This window comes from Sparus aurata, chromosome 17 (assembly GCF_900880675.1).
Source record: "Sparus aurata chromosome 17, fSpaAur1.1, whole genome shotgun sequence".
In the NCBI taxonomy this organism is placed as follows: domain Eukaryota; kingdom Metazoa; phylum Chordata; class Actinopteri; order Spariformes; family Sparidae; genus Sparus; species Sparus aurata.
The window spans coordinates 17,378,323-17,398,827 of NC_044203.1; the positions used below are offsets into that span (position 1 = coordinate 17,378,323).

General features: G+C 39.5%; 2 protein-coding genes across 2 annotated transcripts in view; both read left to right on the top strand.

The window, feature by feature from the left end:
* Nucleotides 1–704: 704 nt before the first annotated feature.
* LOC115566701 (protein NDRG1-like) lies at nucleotides 705–5,151 on the top strand. The gene is made up of 11 exons (XM_030392644.1): nucleotides 705–928; nucleotides 1,379–1,484; nucleotides 1,893–2,013; nucleotides 2,151–2,213; nucleotides 2,314–2,374; nucleotides 2,828–2,914; nucleotides 3,015–3,071; nucleotides 3,189–3,355; nucleotides 3,574–3,673; nucleotides 3,797–3,884; nucleotides 4,158–5,151. The coding sequence occupies exons 1-11, from the start codon at nucleotides 878–880 to the stop codon at nucleotides 4,385–4,387; spliced, it is 1,131 nt and encodes a 376-aa protein (XP_030248504.1). The 5' UTR covers nucleotides 705–877; the 3' UTR covers nucleotides 4,388–5,151.
* Nucleotides 5,152–9,582: 4,431 nt separating this feature from the next.
* LOC115567404 (focal adhesion kinase 1-like) overlaps nucleotides 9,583–20,505 on the top strand; it is a 64,233-nt gene continuing 53,310 nt past the window's right edge. Inside the window, exons 1-2 of the mRNA XM_030393964.1 lie at nucleotides 9,583–9,978; nucleotides 19,636–19,662. The gene's annotated coding sequence lies outside the window, so the exon portion shown is untranslated. The remainder of the gene's footprint in view (nucleotides 9,979–19,635; nucleotides 19,663–20,505) is intronic.

Sequence of the window (20,505 nt, forward strand, 5' to 3'; positions counted from 1 at the left end):
AAAGGGATTTATCTGTAGTGCTGTATAAGAGCAACATGACCAACAGCGAGGTCAGACTGGCTGTCCAAATTAAATTAACATACTGTACTAAGTCATCAGGAGGAGGGTCAAGGTTACTGACCTGCAGGGAGCTAAACGTTTCGCTGCAAGGAACAGATGGCACTCTGAGATTAGACATCTGACTGGCTCACGGCTTGGCTGAAAGGTGTTATGATTCCCTTGACAACCCAGGGCAAAAAATAACAAACTTTACTTGTGATTTTAATGGAAGTTCCCACCAATCAACTTTTTAACAGGTCAAATGAGTAATTGGTTGCAATATGTTTCAGTTGCCCTGTATGACGAGGAATAATACATCATTCAAAGCTGATTTTAAGATCAATCTAAAGTTTAATAAATGCCTAGAAACCCATAATTCGATGAATCCTGAAGGGAAAACTTCATTATTATGTGTCACCGCAGCTGGGGATTTGGCTCAAAGTATCTTAAGATGCATGAAAAACTTCACAGTGAGGTTGTGTTTCTTCGGATTGTGCTTAATTCCTTCCAGAAATCCAGTGTTGTCTCTGTGGGAATGCAGCAGCCTGAGGTCAGATTAAAGCAGGAAGGGACCAGTTGGCCACGTGCGGGCCAGTCTGGAGTTAAGGCTTAGAGACAGATCAGTGTCGGAGGATATATAAACCAGCTCAAACAAATAGTCAGTCACACAGTAGTGCTGCTCTCAGCTGAATTTCTTACTGCAAGACTGGCAGTGCTCGGAAATACAAATTGCTTCAAGAATTAAGAAGAAGTCAAGATTCAAGGATCTGCACTACAAGCAGGACATCTTCATTACATCTTCTTCATTTGAGTTGCGGTCTACTCTGCATCAGCAGCCATGGTCCTGGAGGAGAACGAGTGCGACTCTGTCTTTGTGCCCCAAATCACAGTGAGTGTCCTATTAGAAAGAGATTAGGTTAATCTTGAGGCTGGAATTACTGTTTCAGCTGTAATCCTTGTGCAAAGTTAAATGACTTTTACTCGATATCACTGGGTTTCACTAGTCTGCATGGCTACATTGACACAACACTTCATATTCTTCTATTCAAAATAGTTTTGTATTCAAAACGATAACGAAATGAAATCAACGATATGGATGCAGAGACTAAGGCATGGTTTATACCAAACTGACCTGTTTGATTTTATGCAACATCTGTCCAGTTAAATACACAGTAAGTTTGCACAAAGGCAAAGAAGTATACAGCACCACCTAGCTGGAACCCTATTCTTATCTGCAAAAAACCCCTCTCTTTCCAAATGTATATCCTCAGCCAGGTGCACAAACAGCAGCATGTATTAGTGATCTGAATGTGTGACTGAATCTGTGTGTTTGTTTCAGGAGGAGAACATAGAGACTCAGTATGGAAAGCTCCACTGCACCATGACAGGAACTCCACGGGCGAACCGCCCTGTCATCCTGACATTTCCTGATGTTGGACTGAACCGTAAGTCCAATCTCTCCATTGCAGTATTTATTAAGTTTACATTCTGCATACACTGTAGAAGTGGTGGAAAAAATCAAACAACAACAACCTGTAAACTTGAACACACGTTTTTTTGAATAACATGATTTCCAAGTTAAGATTGGCGTATCACAAGTCAAAAAATTTGATTTCTTACAATATGACTTTGGAGAATCACAGCTTGGAACTAACAAGCTGTGACTCTCCAAAGTGATATTGGTGATTGGTGTGTTCATTGTTTCTTCTGAAGAGCTGTTTGTTTTCATCGCCACTAATCCAAACTCCTTGTGCATTTTGAATAAAGCACTTTCTGCATTTTCTAAATTCTTTCTTTTTTAATTTCACTTGGACAGGATTGTAAAACTGAATTCTTATCTTTTCTCATCATAGACAAGACCTGTTTTGAGACAATGTTCGAGCACATGGACATGCTGGAAATCATCAAAAATATGCCTGTTTGTCACGTTGAAGCACCGGGACAAAATGAAGGAGCCAAAACTCTGCCTACCGGGTCAGTACACTGTCACCTTTATCACTCTCAGACTGCAGACTGAGTCTTTATTTCTTTCATGTTGTAATTTTAACATTATTTTGTTTGCTAGTTATAAATGTGCTTGCTGATGGTTATGTTGACTTTTGAATACTTAGGTACACATACCCTACTATGGACCAGCTGTCTGAAGCGCTGCCTGCTGTCCTCAAACACTTCGGGTAAGACAGAGCTTATCTGATGCTTAAATACTTTTACATCTGCCCTTTTAAATTGTAAAGATTTATCTCAGTTTTGTCCTTTTGACTCTGTGCCCTGCAGGCTGCGTAATGTGATTGGACTGGGAGTTGGAGCAGGAGCCTACATCCTGGCTAAATTTGCTGTGAGTCCAAACATTTTTCCTCAAAGAAAAGAAAGAAAAAAGAAAGAAAACACAATTTGACAGATCTGAACTTGGTTGTGGTTCCTCCAAGTGTACGAAAGCGTATGGTAATCAGATCTATGCGGGAATTATTGAACAGACCTTTCCTAAAATAAGCTACACAGTCCCAGAGGTGGGTTGACACTGACAAGCTGTAGTCTCCGCAGCGTCTAACAGTAGCCAGGTTATAGATTAAAAAATCAAGAGACGGATCAGAAAGACAGTAGAAACTGATCAGAATCTATGGCTGTCGAAATGAAGGATGTGATCTGTTTGTTCAAGAGCAACATGACAATAAGACAGTTGTAGTTGTAAGATAAAAACAAATGAGAGAACTGACAAAAGAAACATTCCAATAAGTGTAAATGAGTTGTTGAAAGTCGGATCACTAACCGGTCTTCTGTGTGTGTTTAGCTTAATCACCCTGATCTGGTCGATGGATTAGTTCTGATTAACGTCAACCCCAATCCTGAGGGAATAATGGATAGCGTTGCAAACAAGGTAAACTACATCCATTGTGTGTTGCTTTCAATCTACACCATTGCCTTGATTGATTGAATTTCACACTGAATGCAGCTGATTGCACATGTGTGTGTTACAGATCACCGAATGGACCCACACTCTGCCAGACACCGTCATCACACACCTGTTTGGAAAGGTAAGTTATCTGGTTTTACTCTACAGTGGTTGGCTGCATTAGTAAAAAATCTTGAGAAATGAGTCATTACATTTCAAATCCAAACATCCCCCCTAATTTTTCAAACCGTTTTTTCAGGAGGAGATTGAGACCAACCACGACCTCATAGCTACGTACCGTCACTACATCGCAACGACCATGAACCAGTCTAATGTCAGCCAGTTCCTCCGCTCCTACAACAGCCGCGGCGCTCTGGAGGTGGAGAGGCCTGTTCCTGGAGGAAGCATCAACGTCAGAACGCTCAAGTTAGTACAACCACATTTAGTTAACCACATTTTTCACATGCTGTCCTTGTTTATTGTAAAAAGTTGAACGTTTCTAAATATGAACTGTAAAGAGAAGTCAGTCTGTTTCTGGTTAAGACATCTGAACTTATGTTACATAAAGCAACATATGATCTAACACAGTAATCCCAAATACCTGTTCAGGATCAATCCTGACCTGTCTGTCTGTCTTTTTAAAGGTGTGCCACTCTGCTGGTTGTAGGAGATAATTCTCCAGCTGTGGAGGCTGTCGTCGAGTGCAACTCTAAACTCAACCCCACCAAGACAACACTGCTCAAGGTAACCGAACAACTGCCTCACCAAAAAGCAAATAAATAAATAAATAATTAGTGATGCTTATTGATGTGACTCTAATGTGAGGGACTGGAGCCAACACCTTACCTTTGCACTTTGCTCATCTAGATGGCTGACTGCGGAGGACTCCCTCAGGTGGACCAGCCAGCCAAAGTGATTGAAGCTTTGAAATATTTCATCCAGGGCATGGGATACAGTAAGTCACCATTACGTCACCCTAAAATAGAAGTGTTTAGCACTGAACGTATTTCACCTTAATGTCTGTACAGGGGCCTCACTGACCACTTCTAAATTTAACTTCCTGTAAATAATGGGATTATTGTAACCCCACATGGGTGGTTAGAACAGAACAGAAGAGGATAAAGGCATTTATTAGGGCTGAATCAATATTGGGCCATATAAGTTACTGGGTTAAATGTGAAATTCAATAAATAAAAAACTCAAACAATAATCTCTCCTCCTCCTCCAGTGTCCAGCGCCAGCATGACCAGACTTCGCTCACGGACAACCTCCAGCTCCAGCATCACATCCTTCGATGGCTCTCGGAGCCGTGCACACACCAACGAGTTGCAGCGTAGCCGAACACACTCACGCACCGAGGAGAAGCGCGGGCGCTCACACACCGACGTCTCCATGGAGAGTGTTTCTAACAGTAACATGGACCATATGATCTCAAAGTCCACTGAAGTGGCATGCTAGAGTGCACTCCGCCCCAAACCCCAAGCACTTCTATCCAATCATACCTCATCATATCTTTCCAGATAGCTTCTCTCCTCTTTAACTTCTTCATCTTTCCTTCATTCATCTTGCCCTTTCATCTGCACTATGTCTAGCTGACAGGAAACACACCTCCATGTGACTTCTTTGTCCTCCCTTTGTCTCCTTATTCATTAATCAATGTAAAGACCCTTTCCTGTGTCTTTTCCTCTGCATCCAGTCGCTCATCCAACCTCAGCCTCTTTCGTCTGTATCCTCCCCTCAAATGTTACTGTATGTCTCTACCTCTGTATGTCTATTCTCCCTTTCCCAGTTCACGTCTTTGTCTTCTTTCCTTTCTTCTTCTTCTCTCCCCCCTGACAGTGACGTTGTACCAGAGATTCTTTTGCAGGCCTCCTCATTCTCTAATATGTATCATGGTGTACGCCACATGAGGATATTGTGAAAGCTGCAATGTATTATTTGAAAATTGAGTCCTGTGATGCGTATTCATGTGTAATGAATGTAATTACAGTGCTTCCCGGTGTAAAAATTGGATGTTCATAACTGTAGGAATGTTTATTGATTATATGCAACTGTGACAGCTGCGTGTTATTAACTGCAGGAATGTGTTATGAGCATAGTCAGATCACAAAATGTTTTTTAATGCTTTGCAAGTAGCATTGTTACTGTAAAGATATGTTATCATTAACTTCTTGTAAGTATCTCCTGTGCTATAAGTAAATAAATGTTCAATTGTAAATCACCATCCATCTGGGCCTCATTTATTCCAACTACAATCGAAAAACAGAACAATCTAACTTCTCATACACTTACTGTCATAACCAGAGACCTTACAGTTGCAGTTTCATGTCAAGAAACAATCACAAGCACTTATAAAGTGGGACTTAAATCCTTGACAGTAATAAAAGCAAAGAAACATAGTTTTGACAAAATATTGCCTTTAGATCCCTGTTGTTCATAGAAACACAATTCAAAAGATAAGGGATAACTTTAAGAAAAGATTCATTTGTCCACCCTTACTGCTAAGTTATATCTCTGTATAAGGCATATCAATATAGAAAGAAAATGCCATCAAAATCTCTTGGGCCTAGGGGTTAGGCTAGTGCTATAGTGCCATGGAAAAAAAAAATCTTTAAAGCTTTTTGTGGCTACAAATCTGATACATTGCCTCAAGTGATCTCATTTTAGTCTGAGGCTAAAAAAAACAAGTCATAAAAAAAAAAACCAGGTGGTTGTGTGTAGTTTGGAAAAAGGCGAGCTATCTAGACCCTGACTGACTTCTAACTCGATCGCCAGAATAAATGTTCACAATGTACCCTTCTTCAAACCATGGACATGTTAAAACTTTACATTTCTAACTGAACTTTTTTCAGGTTCAATTTTCAATTTTAGATTGTGACAACAATGTTTTTATGGTCTGGTTTGGTTTCACCAAAACAAACTGGTTAGGGCAAGAAAAGGGTCCTCCTCTGGCTTAAAATATTGGCTCTGGTTCCCAAAAACATGGCAGGAGATGTCCCCACTTCTCATCAAAAATATAAATGTTTTAAAACCCGACTGGAAGGGTTTCCTAGCTTAACATTGGCTGCTACTCGCAAAACACACCTACATCTCCGAGTGAACTGTTTACAGGTGAGTTGAATTGTGGGTAATGCAGGTACAGGGTTTTGACCAGGAATAAGAATGAATGAAGAGGAAGATTTCTCTGGTTCTTTTGCATCACTTTTTGTCAATTTCTTAATTTTCTGTGCAAAGCTAAATACGTAGCATATCCGTCTATCTGACAGAAACATTTGATATCAAAGTTGATTAGTAGGTATTATTTCAAATAGTATTTCTATCAGGAGCAGCAACCAAAACACAAGTAAACTTCTGTATTTTGTTTTTAAAGAAAAAGGGTAATCTAATTGTTGTTACATAAGTCTTTATATTTGGCACACCAAAGGTCAATGTTATCCATCAACATTGTTTTTCTCTCTTTCCTGTGATTAAATTCACCATTTGCCACCAATAATGGCTGCCACAATGATAAAACCCCCCTCAGTATCATGATGGTGGGGCCTCATCTGCTGTTCCCTTGTCATCACAACTGATGATATGTGTATGTTCACAACCAGATTAGATTTTATTGAATCCTCAATAACATTGTATTCATTAAGTAGTCTTCTGAAGAGATTGTAATTTGTTTAAATGTGCTCTGATGACATTATAGGCTGACACATTTTGTCAGGGATGATGAGACAAATCCATTATGCACCTCTGCAATCTGTCCACTAGGTGAAGCTCTAAATCCTCTGCTGTTCTCTCTTGCTGCGCTTTACCAGCAGTCACACACCACTGGGTCAGGTTATGTAGCCAAATAACATTCAAAACACTGTGGTCAATGCAAAGTGTTTGTCATGTCTATCATTTTCAATGTCACTCTTCTAGAACAGCATCAAGGATCTTTGTTCTTTCACAGAAGCCTGGATTAAAATTCATCATATAATAGTTTGTTTTAAATCCTGCTTTTTCTCCCCCAATAACCATGCAAACTCATAAAGCATGAGAGATGTATTCATTTTAGTGTCTGTTTGCTAATTCTGATTCTTTTTAAGCAATTTAACCAGTTGTCAGTGTTTGATCTAATCATGTGCAAAGGGTGGGAAAATGAAAGGCCATGAGAGCAAAACAAGAACTTTGCATTTAAAAACAGGAATCAATCAAATAACTTCAGCGCTATAAATATGTTTCCCCCTTTGTAAATCTGGCAGCTGATTTTTGATTGTTATGTCTGCGATCCGTTTTTTTTTTTGAGGAATTTCCAGATGTTAATGTGTGAAATATTGCAATCTCTTATTTTCTTTGCTTAACAATCTCTGTGGCCTTCAAACAGCATTTTTTCTATATTCACAACTTAATCCAGCATTATTCAGTTTAGCAATGCGGCAGGGCAATCGGGCACAATGCTGAGCCTGTTGTTTCTGTGGTGGAAATATGTAAATATGTGTGGTACATCAACCTCTCTACTACTTACAGTACAGTGGGGTTTTGCTGCATACGGAATCTGTAATATGCTCAAGGTTACTTTACCTTTCTCCTTCTCTCCCACACTGTTTAATTATATAGGAAAGATTCATTTTACATCAAACATAATAGGTTTTTCCCAATAGCTGCCAAGCTGTATGACTGCCAAATGCGGAGTATAATGGTGGCCCAGCGGACATGACGTCATTAGTTTTAATCCACTTAAGTGTCATCCTCCCTCACACCTCAATTTGTACAGTAAAAAACATCTTTGAACTGAGTGTGTGTCTGCATATGTGTGTGTTTGTGTGTGTGTGTGTGTGTGTGTATATGGATATTAGCCACATGCATGAATATACTGTATGTGTAGGCTGGACTGTGTGTGTGGGCCCATCAGTGGATGGATTGTTTTGGGCTGTTACTGCGAGACAGTGGAGACACACAGATCCAAGACAGCATAACGGCAGTCGGCATCAAAGTCACGATAATATTGGCTGGGTGTATGTGCGTGTGTGTGTGTGTTCTGGGTGCATCTTTATTTCAAAGCTTCTTTTGTTTGCCTTACATTATGAATCTGTGATGAATAATGTATGACATAAATCTCTGATGATTTCATTTAAACATGAGACACGACTGTGGGTTCTTAATGTATCATCTGTTTTCTATCATTTCACTGTGCTTTGGTGCACTGGGCTGCATCATAAAAGCACTAAATCCTGCACACTTCCATCCACTCCGGCAGACATTTGTGATTTGTCCTACAAGGTGGAAGTGATGGTGGCTGCCCTGCCAGCACAGTGATTACTAGCCCAAACTTGAGAGCAATTTAATTTCTGCTTCACTCCGTAACATATTGCAGAGCGAGATAAAGACTGTTCTGTTCAAAGACATTAGTTCCTGCCCCCCGTTACTTTTATCGTCTTACCTTCAGCAGGCAGTTTTTATCACTGACTGCAACTCAGTTTATACAGATGTTCATTCAGTGCCATTACCAGTGAGGCAAAAAGTCATTATCGTGCACAAACACTGCAGTACTCTGACAGTGGTAATGGCAGTTTTACTTTCACACCCTGCAGTTTATTATGAATGGACACTTCTCTGACACCCCTTCCCAACATACAAACCTCTTAAAAAATAAATATCCAATAAACGTTTACTTTACAGAATGTGTTTACATATATGGTTTTTGAGCTTTTGAGTTTTTGGTTTTTTAGCCGTGTCAACGCTTTACAAATGCATTTTAAGATGAATTTATTATGTTTACTATATGCGATATACCACATGATATGGTGAAGTATAGTGCCTCTCATATTTTCTCTTATTTGTTTTTTTGTTATGGTAGCTCATATGGACTGAAACATTGGTTTATGAAATTAGTGGACACTAAACTGCCATTTATATCTAACTTAAATTCAACTTTGTTAAGATAGTTAAGCTGTTCTTATACAACAACAGGAGTGTTATGCTGCTTTTGTATGATTGATGATTCATTGATGATTTATTTAAATGTATTTGTGCATTTAATCATTATGTGAATGCAAATTGACTCTACAATGAAAAATGTTTGGATCTCTGGGCCTGTGAAGGCTTAGATTACGTCAGACAAGTGGTCTGGAGCCATTGTTATGTGTTTTAAATTTTGGAAACAAGTCCCCATGTATGTCATGTGATAGGAGATGCTGCATTGCTGATTTGTTGTGAAGCAACAGATATCATTTGTGGACTTTTCATCCTTTAAAGTTCATGAAAAAAAATTAAATATCCTGCTTTCATTACATGTCTTTGTCACAAGAGTTTGATAACAACCCTTTATGGTTTGCTGCAAAACATTGTGTATATCAGATATTTTTTACTCTCCATATCGGTATTTAATGTTTCTATAGGACAGATGGAGTTTCATACTGTTTTTGTATTTTATGGGTATGGTTTGGTTTATTATCATGCAACCACACCCTGACTTTTGGACCTCTAGAATTGATTAAATCGATAGCTATGAGCTCTTAAAAGAAAGCGATGGAGGGGCCGAACAATAATTATTTGTACTTTCATAAATTATTCCCTATTAAACCATTATAGGCACCCAAACACTGTCATCATTCTGATCACATACTGTTCTCTGTGAGGTAATACATGTCAGCAAGCTTTTTACCGTCCATCACCTTGATATCCCCTCCTTTTCATCCGCGCCTCATATGACAAGAGCAATGATGAATATCATGAACCTGGGCTCTTGCATAAGAACCGTTCGGGCACCCTCGCAGTGGACACGTAGGGCCCCTCTCCTCCTGTCAGATGAGCCCCGCCAGCTGCAGCCATGTTGGAAACGCTCAGGCTCCAGCAGCAGCAGCAGCAGTGCTAACAGCTAGCGTCAGTGGACACCGACTGCCGGGCACGGCGCTGTTGTGGACAAAAACAGACAGGGAGAGGGATTCATAACGGAGGGATACAGCCACCAAGCCGGCTCTGATAGCAACACCTATACAGATATAAAATTCATACCTGCTTGGCTGAAGAGGTGGCCGGTTACGGGGAGCAGTAGCGGCCGGGCTCCGGGGCTAATTCGGGTGAGTATTGATCCATCTCGGGGGGCGGATTAAATGGGGAATAGCCCACCGTTAGCTGAGTTAGCTTAGCATTAAAGGGGGGTAACAGACAGACAATGGGGGAAAACGCCAATGCAATACAGGAGGGAGTGTTTTTATGAGCTGGTTTGAGTGTTTGAGGTCAAATATCGTGGGCTGAACAATGTGAAATATTGGTCATTTTGACACCGCGGAGTCATTTGTATTCCTCACAGACAGACAGTGGTGCAGTGGCCGAAACCACCCCTCTCTCTGTTTCTCCGGTTAGGTGCAAAGGTCCAAGCCAAGGAGGATTTCTGTCATGCAGAGCAGTTAACCTGTGGCAAAAAAAACATCTGTGTTTTGATGAATAGCGAGTTGCTCAGACTGAGGTTCACTGTCGGGAGCAGCGGTTTGGAGACAAAAGGCGGCAGTTGCTTCTTAAACCTGTCCGTCTCAAGTGTTTTGGGTTGTGCTTGTCAACCACAATACTGTCCACTTATCCTTATGGTAGGCCGAGTGAAATGTGTTAATATTTGAGCCAGGGCTGGTTTTAGGAGAGTAAATCATCCCTCTACAACGCCTGGAGGGATTACACTAATATTTAAGGTGTAATGCTACCATTTATTGAACTCAACAACAGGGTGCGCAGGCTGGTGCCCAGCAGCCTTGTGGATGTGATTAGTCAGTCTTTTCTTTCTTGGTTTCAGGGACTCAAAGCTGCCCTGTCACGTCTCTCACAGATTTTCTGTTTTCCTGCCCCTTTACCCATCTTGTTTCCTGCCTTTATGTAGCTGTCACCCCTGATCACATCCCCGTAAAACACCCCTCAGCAGCCAAATCTGGAGGCTCAGGACCCCAAAGTGTATCCTCAAATATTTCCTCATGCTTGTTGACTAAAAACAACGTTAAATAATGAATGACATCCAGCTGAGGCAATATTTTTAGTCTTTTACGCTGGGATAGAAGCTTGACAAGGCTGGTAACAGCTCACTTACCAGGAAATAAACTCAGAATATGATTTAATTTTTACAAACGATGGAGCACGTGCTTCTGGCTTTTCCTGAAAAAGGGGATATGAATAGGGCTGCACACATTTAATTGCCGATTTATCTTCTTTCACTATTAATCTGTTGCTATTTTAGTCTGCAAAAAAACAGTTGTGAAAAGCGCTCATCGCAACTTTCCAGAACACAAAGTGACATCTTCAGATTGATTCCTTTGTCCAAAATCTAAAAAGTTTCCATAAATGACAAAGAAAAGCAGCAAGCTACGAACAGATTTTCTCGCAAATGACCAACCAACCAATCGTTTTTGACCAGATTTGACCACATGTCAGTGAGTGAATTAAACGAGAAATTTCACATCCTGTAATTTTTCTGAAGTGACTTCCCTTCCAGTGAATGACCACACGCTATAGTGTAGATGTTGTTGAAATTCTAGTTAATGTTTACTAGATTGCATGTCCACAGTGCGATTCATGGGTTTTATTCCGTGGTTACACAGAGGTCTGTGGTCAGATAAATAAAAACCTGACATCTGCATTTCAGTCATTTTTTGTGCCATCTGTCTTAACATGCGTGATCATTGTGTGAATAGGACGAATCTTTCTCACTGGACATGCAAATCCTCGTTTTTTATACACTGGTTATTCATACAAAAGATGAATAGAAGGGCATGCACTCTGCTGCGGCTTTGTTTCTCTTCTGCCTGTCTGCTCTCCTTGCCTCCTCTGCCCTTTACTTCCACTAATCTGACAAGGCAGGGATGGAGAAAAGCAGCATTGATGATGTTGGATCGATCTTTACACCTGTCTGTTTTCAGTCAGGAAAAAGATAAAGACTAGGGACAGTACAGTGTGTAAAATGGGAAGGGAGAAAGAGAAGTAGTGGGAAGGCGAGTAGAAATGAGGGAAGGAGGCAGCTGTTTAGAAATGAAACTCAGCCCCCAGGTGTGTCAGTCCGAAACAATCAGTGGGCGGGTGTTCTCCCTCTCCTATAAGTGACAGCATACAGTGCAACGAGGAAGTGGAGAGATAGAGCAGGAACATACACAGGCGTATGTGATTTAGCAGAGGTTCAGTCCTCTGTCTGCCGACTGCCAACATGCAGTTCTGGGATTTCCTGGGCTGCACCAATGGAGGTATGGACGTGTGTAGTCATACTGATGGCTTGGGGAAGTGTGTTCGGCTGCGATTGGACTGGGTGTGTGGGTGCTCTGTGCTAGGCAGGTAGAAAGGGTCTGGCAGGCTGAGGGCTGGAAAGGAATTTGCGCCGCTCACCGCTGTGCAAGCAGTTGCATGTGAAAACCTCACAGACAGGTAGAGTGTGGAGCACAAACAAAGACAACGAAGCCTCTGATACAGTGTCAGACTGCTCCGTTTTCCTTTGATAAACCTGGTTGACTGCTTCTGACGGATCTCACAGATTTGACAAGTGAATAAATTGGCACAAATTATGTGGCTGTGTTGCCCTGGATGCTGGATTTTGTTCGCTCGTTTTGCCTCTTAACGTGTGCTGTCCTGTCCATATTAAGTACTTATTTTGTTGGCTTATTTACCTGCGGTTTTAGGTTTTGTTTTATGAGTGGTTAGCAATTTTAAATTCCCATATACCTGAAAATCTATAACTGTTTAATGATAAACACTGCTACCACTACACAGTTATTACTGTTGTTCCAGCTGTTTCTGTCATCACTATTCTTTTTGTGAATATTGCTACCACTGAAACTACAATTCCCGAAAAGTGCAGTCACTTCTCAATTTAACAACTAGCTTGTTCATTTATTCAGGAGTTACTTTAACTGTTGGTTAGAAGATTAGCGTTGCAAAAATAAATTGATGAGTTGTTAACTATCAAATAAATCCCTGACTATTTCAATAATTCAATACATTCTCCGATTTCCAGTTTCTTTAAGTCTTTTTTACTGCTTTACGATCATCAACCGTGAATATGGCTAGTGAACACACAAGATATCGGAGGACGACATTTTGGGTTCCGGGGACACACTGGTCAAAATTTTTCACTGTTTTCTTCATTTTATCAACCAACCACTCATTGAATCAGAAAAATAATCAGTAGGTTAATCTACAATGAAAATAATAATAATGATAATAATGAGCTTTTGATATTAAACCCTCACAGCTGTCTTACAATTTTTTGTGCCTTGACCAGTTTTTCTTTAAAGTCATATTGTGCGTCCAAACCTTCATTCAAACAAGCTAAAAAAGGTTTATAATCAACTCTTGTATGTTGCTCACATCTGATATTTTATTCACGTCGTTGACTTCACAGAGCAACTGCATGGAATCCGATCTTCCTGACTCTTTCGGGGCAGCCACGTCTGGTCAGACCTGTACCACAAAGAGTTAAACATTAGATATCTGTGCCTGTAAAAATGCAGCTAAACAACCAAAGGCCACCACTGCGATCAAATGTCACTGTTCTTGTCCACAGGGCTTAACGTAGGTGTGCAACTGACAGCCGTGTGTGGAGGGGGGTTTGCGAACAAGTCAAAAAACAAACAAGAAACATCTGGCAATTGATACTTCAGAGGAAGTGTAAGACATTTTGTAAAGCAAATGGAGCTTGTTATTTGTTAGTTAACAAACCGATGTGTCACTATGATGGTCTTCAGACCTATAGACATAAATGTATTGTGTGTTGGTATCTGCATAGGTTAGTAAACAAAGACACACGTGCCGTCTTAATCTATAAAAGATGACTGTAAAACTCTGCTTTATAATGTCAGCTAAGTTGTGTTGTCTCGTGTCCTGCCTCAGTTGTGGTTACTTTGTTGTGCTGTATTGAATTCCAACACAGCTCTACCTCCAACACCCATCCTGTGCCCCAGGCCATGTTTTCTGCTATTGCGTTAATTGGTATAGCTAAGATACCTGATAGGTTGTGTCATATTCTTTCCACTCACATAGAAGAATATAGATTCACCTAATCCGTAAGTGAGTGTCTGAGCTGTGTAATACAGTTATATTTGCACTTTAGTAATTTAGCTAACGCGTCCATCCATTAAATTTCACTGGAACGATTTGCTGTCAGACTATATAAAAAAGTTAGATCTTGAGCTCATTTCTACCTGTTTACTCCCTGTTTGTTGAGTCTAATGCCGTCATGTTCACAACACCTGTGAAATGACTGGAAACATGTGCTCCTGTTGTGTAATCATCAGTCTTCCCCTATTTGCATCCATTGCTCACTGTTTTGCTTAACTTATTCCATGTGGTCAGCACTCAGTCAAATACTTTGACAGTGAATAAACTTGTAGTGCACCTCATCAGGATGTAAAGTTGTTGTTTAGATTTTCATTTAGTTCAAGATTTATTGATAAATTAATGGGTTATTATTCCAAACAAGTTAGTGTGGCTTATTTTACAGTCCCTATATCTGTCTTCACCTTTAGCCTGGAAATTGGAGAAATATACAGCACAGCAAATGATAATAGAAAGTCAAGCTGAGCAAATTATCATTGGAGAAATCTCGTATCATGCTTCAAAGTACATACTCAAAGTTGCATTTACAATGATCTGCAATCTTTGCCTTCTTTTTTACATGACTTTGATTTTTCTACTGAAATGCATCCATAGTTGTGACTAGAGGAGCAGCCAAAGAAGTGAAGTAGATGTCATATATATATATATATATATATATATATATATATATATATATATATATATATATATATATATATATATATATATATATATATATATATATATATATATATATATATATATATATATATATATATATATAAAATTTACAGTACGGATAAACATGAGCAGGACTGGATTCATTTTAAAATTTGACTAATGTTTCCACTTATCGGGTTGTTTAAGTATGTTGCACCTCAAGTGTTGTCAAAGTAGGAACAGATACATTAATCAATGGCTGGACAGCTCTGGCGGATGCTTTATGCATCTTACAGCACACACATTTTCTAATAGTTCATTTAAAAACAGCAAAGCAAGCATACAGCTAAATCCCAAACACCATTTGGTGTCTGACAGAAAAACCTTTTATTCTCAGTTCCTGAAAGAATTTAGGGATGTGAAGCTTCCACGGCACCCTGGAGATGCAGTGGATCAATGTATTTGTGGATGTCAGAGCGTTTACTTTGGTGCAGTGGTACTGCACACCGAGGTAGAGCCGTAAAACAGCTTGTAAAAACAGCTTGTTTGTGTAAAGATTGTCAAACTATAAATCTGTGAACTCAGGTAAAAACAGCGAGAGTTGGACCAGAGACGGCAGAAAGGGAGGATCTGTGCGCTTGCTGCAATCCCTCCTCGTAAAACTGTTGACTTGACTGTTGATAAAGCCAAGAACACTGACTGTTCTAATCCAGTCAAAAAATGAATAGTTTTGTTGTTCTCTCACATCATTGATTTGATCCACTTGTTAAATAGATAAACATTTCTTAAACATTATTTCAAGTCAAGGCAGTTTTATTTATATTGCCTAAAATCAGATACCACAATTCATCAGGGGGTTTTACAATATGTACAATAAGTGAACAACACCCTCTGTGGGATGGAAAAGAGCAGAAAGACGGACAGTAAATGTCCATAACATGCCTAAAAAATCACAGAATATACAAATGACAAAAACATAATTTCTGATACAGGTTGCAAATGTGTCAAGAATGTGGATTCAGGAAAACGGCTTCAAAGAGAAAAAACACTCGTGCTGAGTTTAGTATTTAATGAATCCCTGTTGAAACTTTAAACTCTACATTGCTCTTTTTTATTTAAAGAGATAACAATTAGAGACGAAGTAATCTCTCTGACAAAGCTTGGGTCGTACAATGGATTTGTGAATGTCAATCTAAATTTTTGTTCTGAAATCATTTTGTTTAGTTTAAAGGGGCTCTGTGGAGCTTCTGTGTTGAATTGGAAGCAAATATTAGCTACCGTTGCCCTCTGTTATTGGAGCAGAGAGAGGCACTGAGACGAGGCACTTGAAAACGTGCATAAAGTCACATCCTTCGGAATGTCATGGAAGAGTCCTTCCCTGAGACATCAACAGTCCAGCGGCATTAAACAGTTTAAACAAACTGTCCACAGCCTTGTAAGCAACTGAGAAAGATGGGAAGGGGTCTAATTTTTCACATCACATTAAAGTCTGCTCACATATGGCCAATAAAAAAGTGATTAATATGTGGAAATTGCTACAGATTGTGATGTAGTGCTCCCTTTGATTAATTCATTGATTCCATACTGTTCACTGCCGGACTCTTTGGATTGATATAGGCTAGGTGCACTGGAAAAGAGTAGTTCAAGCATCATCAGCACACAGTCTAAGAAATTGAGCATGCAATTTCACCTAATTGTGTGTGTATACAAGCAAATTAACCTACAGGATCTCCTCTCCTGGGTAATGTACTGTAGCTCGACTAAGTAGGTTATTAACGCAGGTGATTAATATTCAAATGGAACTGTTTTAGTGGCATCAGCCGCACACATAAATGCTTCTTCTGCCTAATACAGATGTGAAAAAGGGCACTGGTGTAAATAAGACCTTTCTCTGTCTTACATCCTCATCTCTGCAGCAGTCCCGATACTACAGTGATGTTTTTATAGCTGACAGCTACCTGATTAAAGCTGTAGCTGCTACTGTGGTGACTTAATTCTACTCTCTGATGTCGCTCTCAGTCCTGCTCCACTTTGCTATGCTGTTCTCTCTTCTGACAGGCTTGTCGGTGCAGAGGAGCTGCGAAAGGCTGTTGTTGTTTTCTTGATGAGAATGGAGTTGTGCAATGCCCTTAGCGTGGTGTCAACTGTAGCGTAGCCTCTGTGGTTTGCAGCCAGAGGCAATAGTTTTCTACTCTGAGTGGGAGCGAGGAATAAAAAGGCGGAGCGCGCGAGGGGGGAAAATGCGAAAGAGTAGGAGGGGGAAGCTCTGAAGAGTGTTTATGCAAGTGAAACATGTTATAAGCAGTCCTCGTGACAGATGCTTCAGTACTGTTTTAATAACAGGCTCTAATTCTGGGTCATTATGTGTGGATGTGAAAGATTAAAGTTGTGTTTAAAGCTAGGTCGTCTCAGGTGACAGAATATCTCTCCCTAGATTTTTGTTAAAGCAGAAAACAAAATGTGTATGTTGGTGATGTGCATGCATGTACATCTCTTGAATACACCGCATATTGTAAATGTATAATCTAAAGGCAGCTGTGTTGAATGAATGTGTGGGTACCTTTTCAGTGGCAATTGTACCTCAGATTTCTATTTATAGGTATATTTTTAACACCAAGACACATTTCAATACATGCTTAAGCCTTCTATACTGAATGCACTGCCAGTCCTGGCTCAAAATTGTATAGCGTATCTGTGTGTAAAATTCACTTGTGATGAATGTAACATTTAAGGCACTGAGTAAGAGAGAGGGGACTAATGCCAGGGTTGGTGTTGTGTTGCTTTTGTTAATAGCATCCTTCTTGTAGCCAACGTTTTGGACACAACTCTGCCAGGAACAAATGGGATTATGTGATTAGAAGAAATTATGTGAAGTGGCAGAACACACACTGAGCAACAGTGAATCCAACCAAGTAAAATGAGTCAAAGTAGCAACCAAAATTATGTATAACTAGACATCATATGTGTGTCTGCATTGGAAAAGTAAGTCGAATTATTAATCTAGTATCAGTATTGATGCAAAATTGACTTTTTTATTATCTCTGCCAAAGGGTTATGTTTTCCCCCAAAATATTTTTGTGTCAATCCTCTTCATTGGTTGGTTGGTTTGTCAGCAGGATTACACAAAATCTACTGAACGGATTTCCAGGAAATTTGGAAGGAAGATGGGTCTTAACTTTCAGGGAAAGATCGGGGACAGATCCTGGAATTCTTTCACACTTTCTTTGACATTGCAAGATAGGGCATTTTTCTGCATTTTCTTTAATTTCTTAGAAAATAATGCATTGATCTTGATGAAAAAATCAGGCGGCAGATATCTATGAGTGAGTAAAAATGAGGACTGTGGGCCTTGATGGAGAGATGTGCCCTACTGTGCAATTTTAGCTAATTTATTTATTTTGCAGTAAAACAGCAGCAGGAAGACAACAACAAAAGAGAGAGAGCAAATTGTGCAGGTTAGATTTAGAAAACCTCCTGAAGCTTATCAAATGAATCTCACCTCAGACTACATAAAACGGCAAAACCACTGCTCAGAATTGGTATGTAGTATGGAATTGTAGCTTTTCAAGTGGCAACTTTAGTGATGTCTCTGTGTGTTTATTGCTATACTATCTAATTTCCAACATGTTATGTGTAAGAAGAGCATTGGTATAGCACATAATGTGAAGTAGTAGTAGGTTGTGTGAAATCGGGACACACTTTACATATAAAGTAAGACAAAGGCTTGGCGTCCTTACTGGCACCACAGTCCAGCTTTGTGTCTGTTGCTTAGTAACAGATGCCAGCGTAGCTTCAGAGTGTTTTATCACATTGTTCATTTTGGTGACAATTCTTCATGAGCGTGTTGTAAAGAGCGAGTTAAAAGATGGGATAGAGGAGTGATGAGGTTATGAGACAGATGTGAGCGTTTTCTGAGGACAGTGGGTGAAGTTATTACAGCATGACAGAGCAGATGTATTCTGCCAAGTCATGATTCTCACCTCGCTTTGACTGTCTGGAATGTAGCTCATATTAAATCCTCCGGATTCGTGAGAGCTGCTGCACAGTCACCGGTTAGTCTGTGCTGACATGTAAACCAGTGGACGTGCTTAGCGTGATTAGATATTGACTCAAATAAACTAAGCATTGTAATCAGTTGGATTGGACAGTTCAGATAATCAAAGTCCACTTTGACGTGTTGGTGAGTTGTAGAGCTCAGAGGATATGATGTAATTCATGGTCTTTCTGATAATTTCCTAATTATGTCAGGAATTTGCTGTGTGCTTCCTGTCAATGGCTACATTTCTCAATAATTCTCTGAATTGATTCCTTCCTCTGTTTGCCTCTGCTGTCTTATTGTTAGGCACCTCACGATGTGTTTAGATCCCTATTCAGAAGGCGTAGATGTGACGCATTATCTTACGTTTATGTTATGAATCTCGGCCGATTGGTTCAGCCGCAGGGAACATACATCCATGTTAAGAAACGGGTTTCAAATTTCCGATTATGGACTTTTCTGCCTTGAGACACAGTCTCTTCAAGAGAGAATTACAGTGCATCTGAGAACTCTACTTATCATATTTATTTAGTTTTCCCCTCTGCCTTTATTTGATACTACACCTTTTTATGTATTCTTATTTCTTTTCCTTCTTTGGGCTTATTTTTCTCACCTATTCTGTTGTGTTGAAGAGTAATAAGGAGAAGTTGAATGAAATTGGACCTATGGAATGCACTATATTACATACATAGAAATTGGTATTTTATCTGTGTATGCATGCAAGACAAATCTGCATCTATCCAGTGTTTAATACTTGAAATGAGTACATTCAGTTGCGTGGACAATTAACTGCTTAATGTGTTGGATTTGTTAGGCCAGTATCAGGAAGAAACACCATATTCTAATACTTTTGTCCACGGTAACTCTGCTACAACAGCTGCTGCCGTAGTTCACATCAGATAACGGTATCTATAGTACAGTGACTTTGATACCATGACTGAAACCATTTTTCTTTTTCCCCTCAATTTTTCTGCTGCAGATATTTCCAGAATATCATACTACGCTGGTGAGTAAAACATTTTTGAATACAAAAAAAGTACCTTTGAAGGAACTTCAAACTAATGGTAGAAATACTTGATATTCACCACTTCATGAAAACTAGTCAACAATTCATATCACTTTGTTTGTGTGTGCAGTGTGTTTGAAATCTTATATTGAACGGTATTGTTAAGGTTTCCTTTACACCTTTATTGAATGTAGCTGAGGTTTTGGTATGAATGTGGTACCTGATTTAATTCATTAATTTAATTAAAAAGCCACTTAAGGAAAATTATAGTATCTGTTTTGTTTGGTGAATCTCTCTTAATTATCATGAAAAATCAATCTATTTTATTTTTCACAAGGCATTGTGTTCTTTGGTCTTCCCCTTGACTAACACTTAAATTGGGTGGTGTTTCTGTTTCTGTCTTATATTTCACAGATTTAGATAAGACATTTTAAGGCCAGTCGCTCCAGGTTTTCCTCCATGTTTTTTTCTAATGTGGATATCGTATATGTGGAGCTAAGAACTTGTCATCAGTAATAATGATACATTTCGTGACCTAAACTTTCGTTCCAGTCTCCAGTGGGAGATGTGGGCCCTGTTTATGACACATTTAAATTGAATTGATCATTGTTTATTGCTAAAACAGTTCATTGTGTTTGTATTGTGCAGTATCCTGGCTTTTAAAAACATGTTACTTGAGTGACTGGTAAACAACAGCATCGGATGTTTCAGCAAGTGCCCTAAATAGACATATACTGTAACCATGGCAACCTTAACATTGCCAGTTAACATTACATACATTATGTTACATTAAATTAATGTGTTTATCAGCAGTGATTTGTAATGCTTTGACAAATGTTGCTC

What these genes read in the sequence shown, in the direction of transcription:
- LOC115566701 (XM_030392644.1), top strand. Translation starts at nt 878, where the DNA reads ATGGTCCTGGAGGAGAACGAGTGCGACTCTGTCTTTGTGCCCCAAATC. An exon ending in CCAAGACAACACTGCTCAAG is followed by an intron (nt 3,674 to 3,796) that starts GTAACCGAACAA and finishes TTGCTCATCTAG; the next exon opens with ATGGCTGACTGCGGAGGACT. An exon ending in CATCCAGGGCATGGGATACA is followed by an intron (nt 3,885 to 4,157) that starts GTAAGTCACCAT and finishes CTCCTCCTCCAG; the next exon opens with TGTCCAGCGCCAGCATGACC.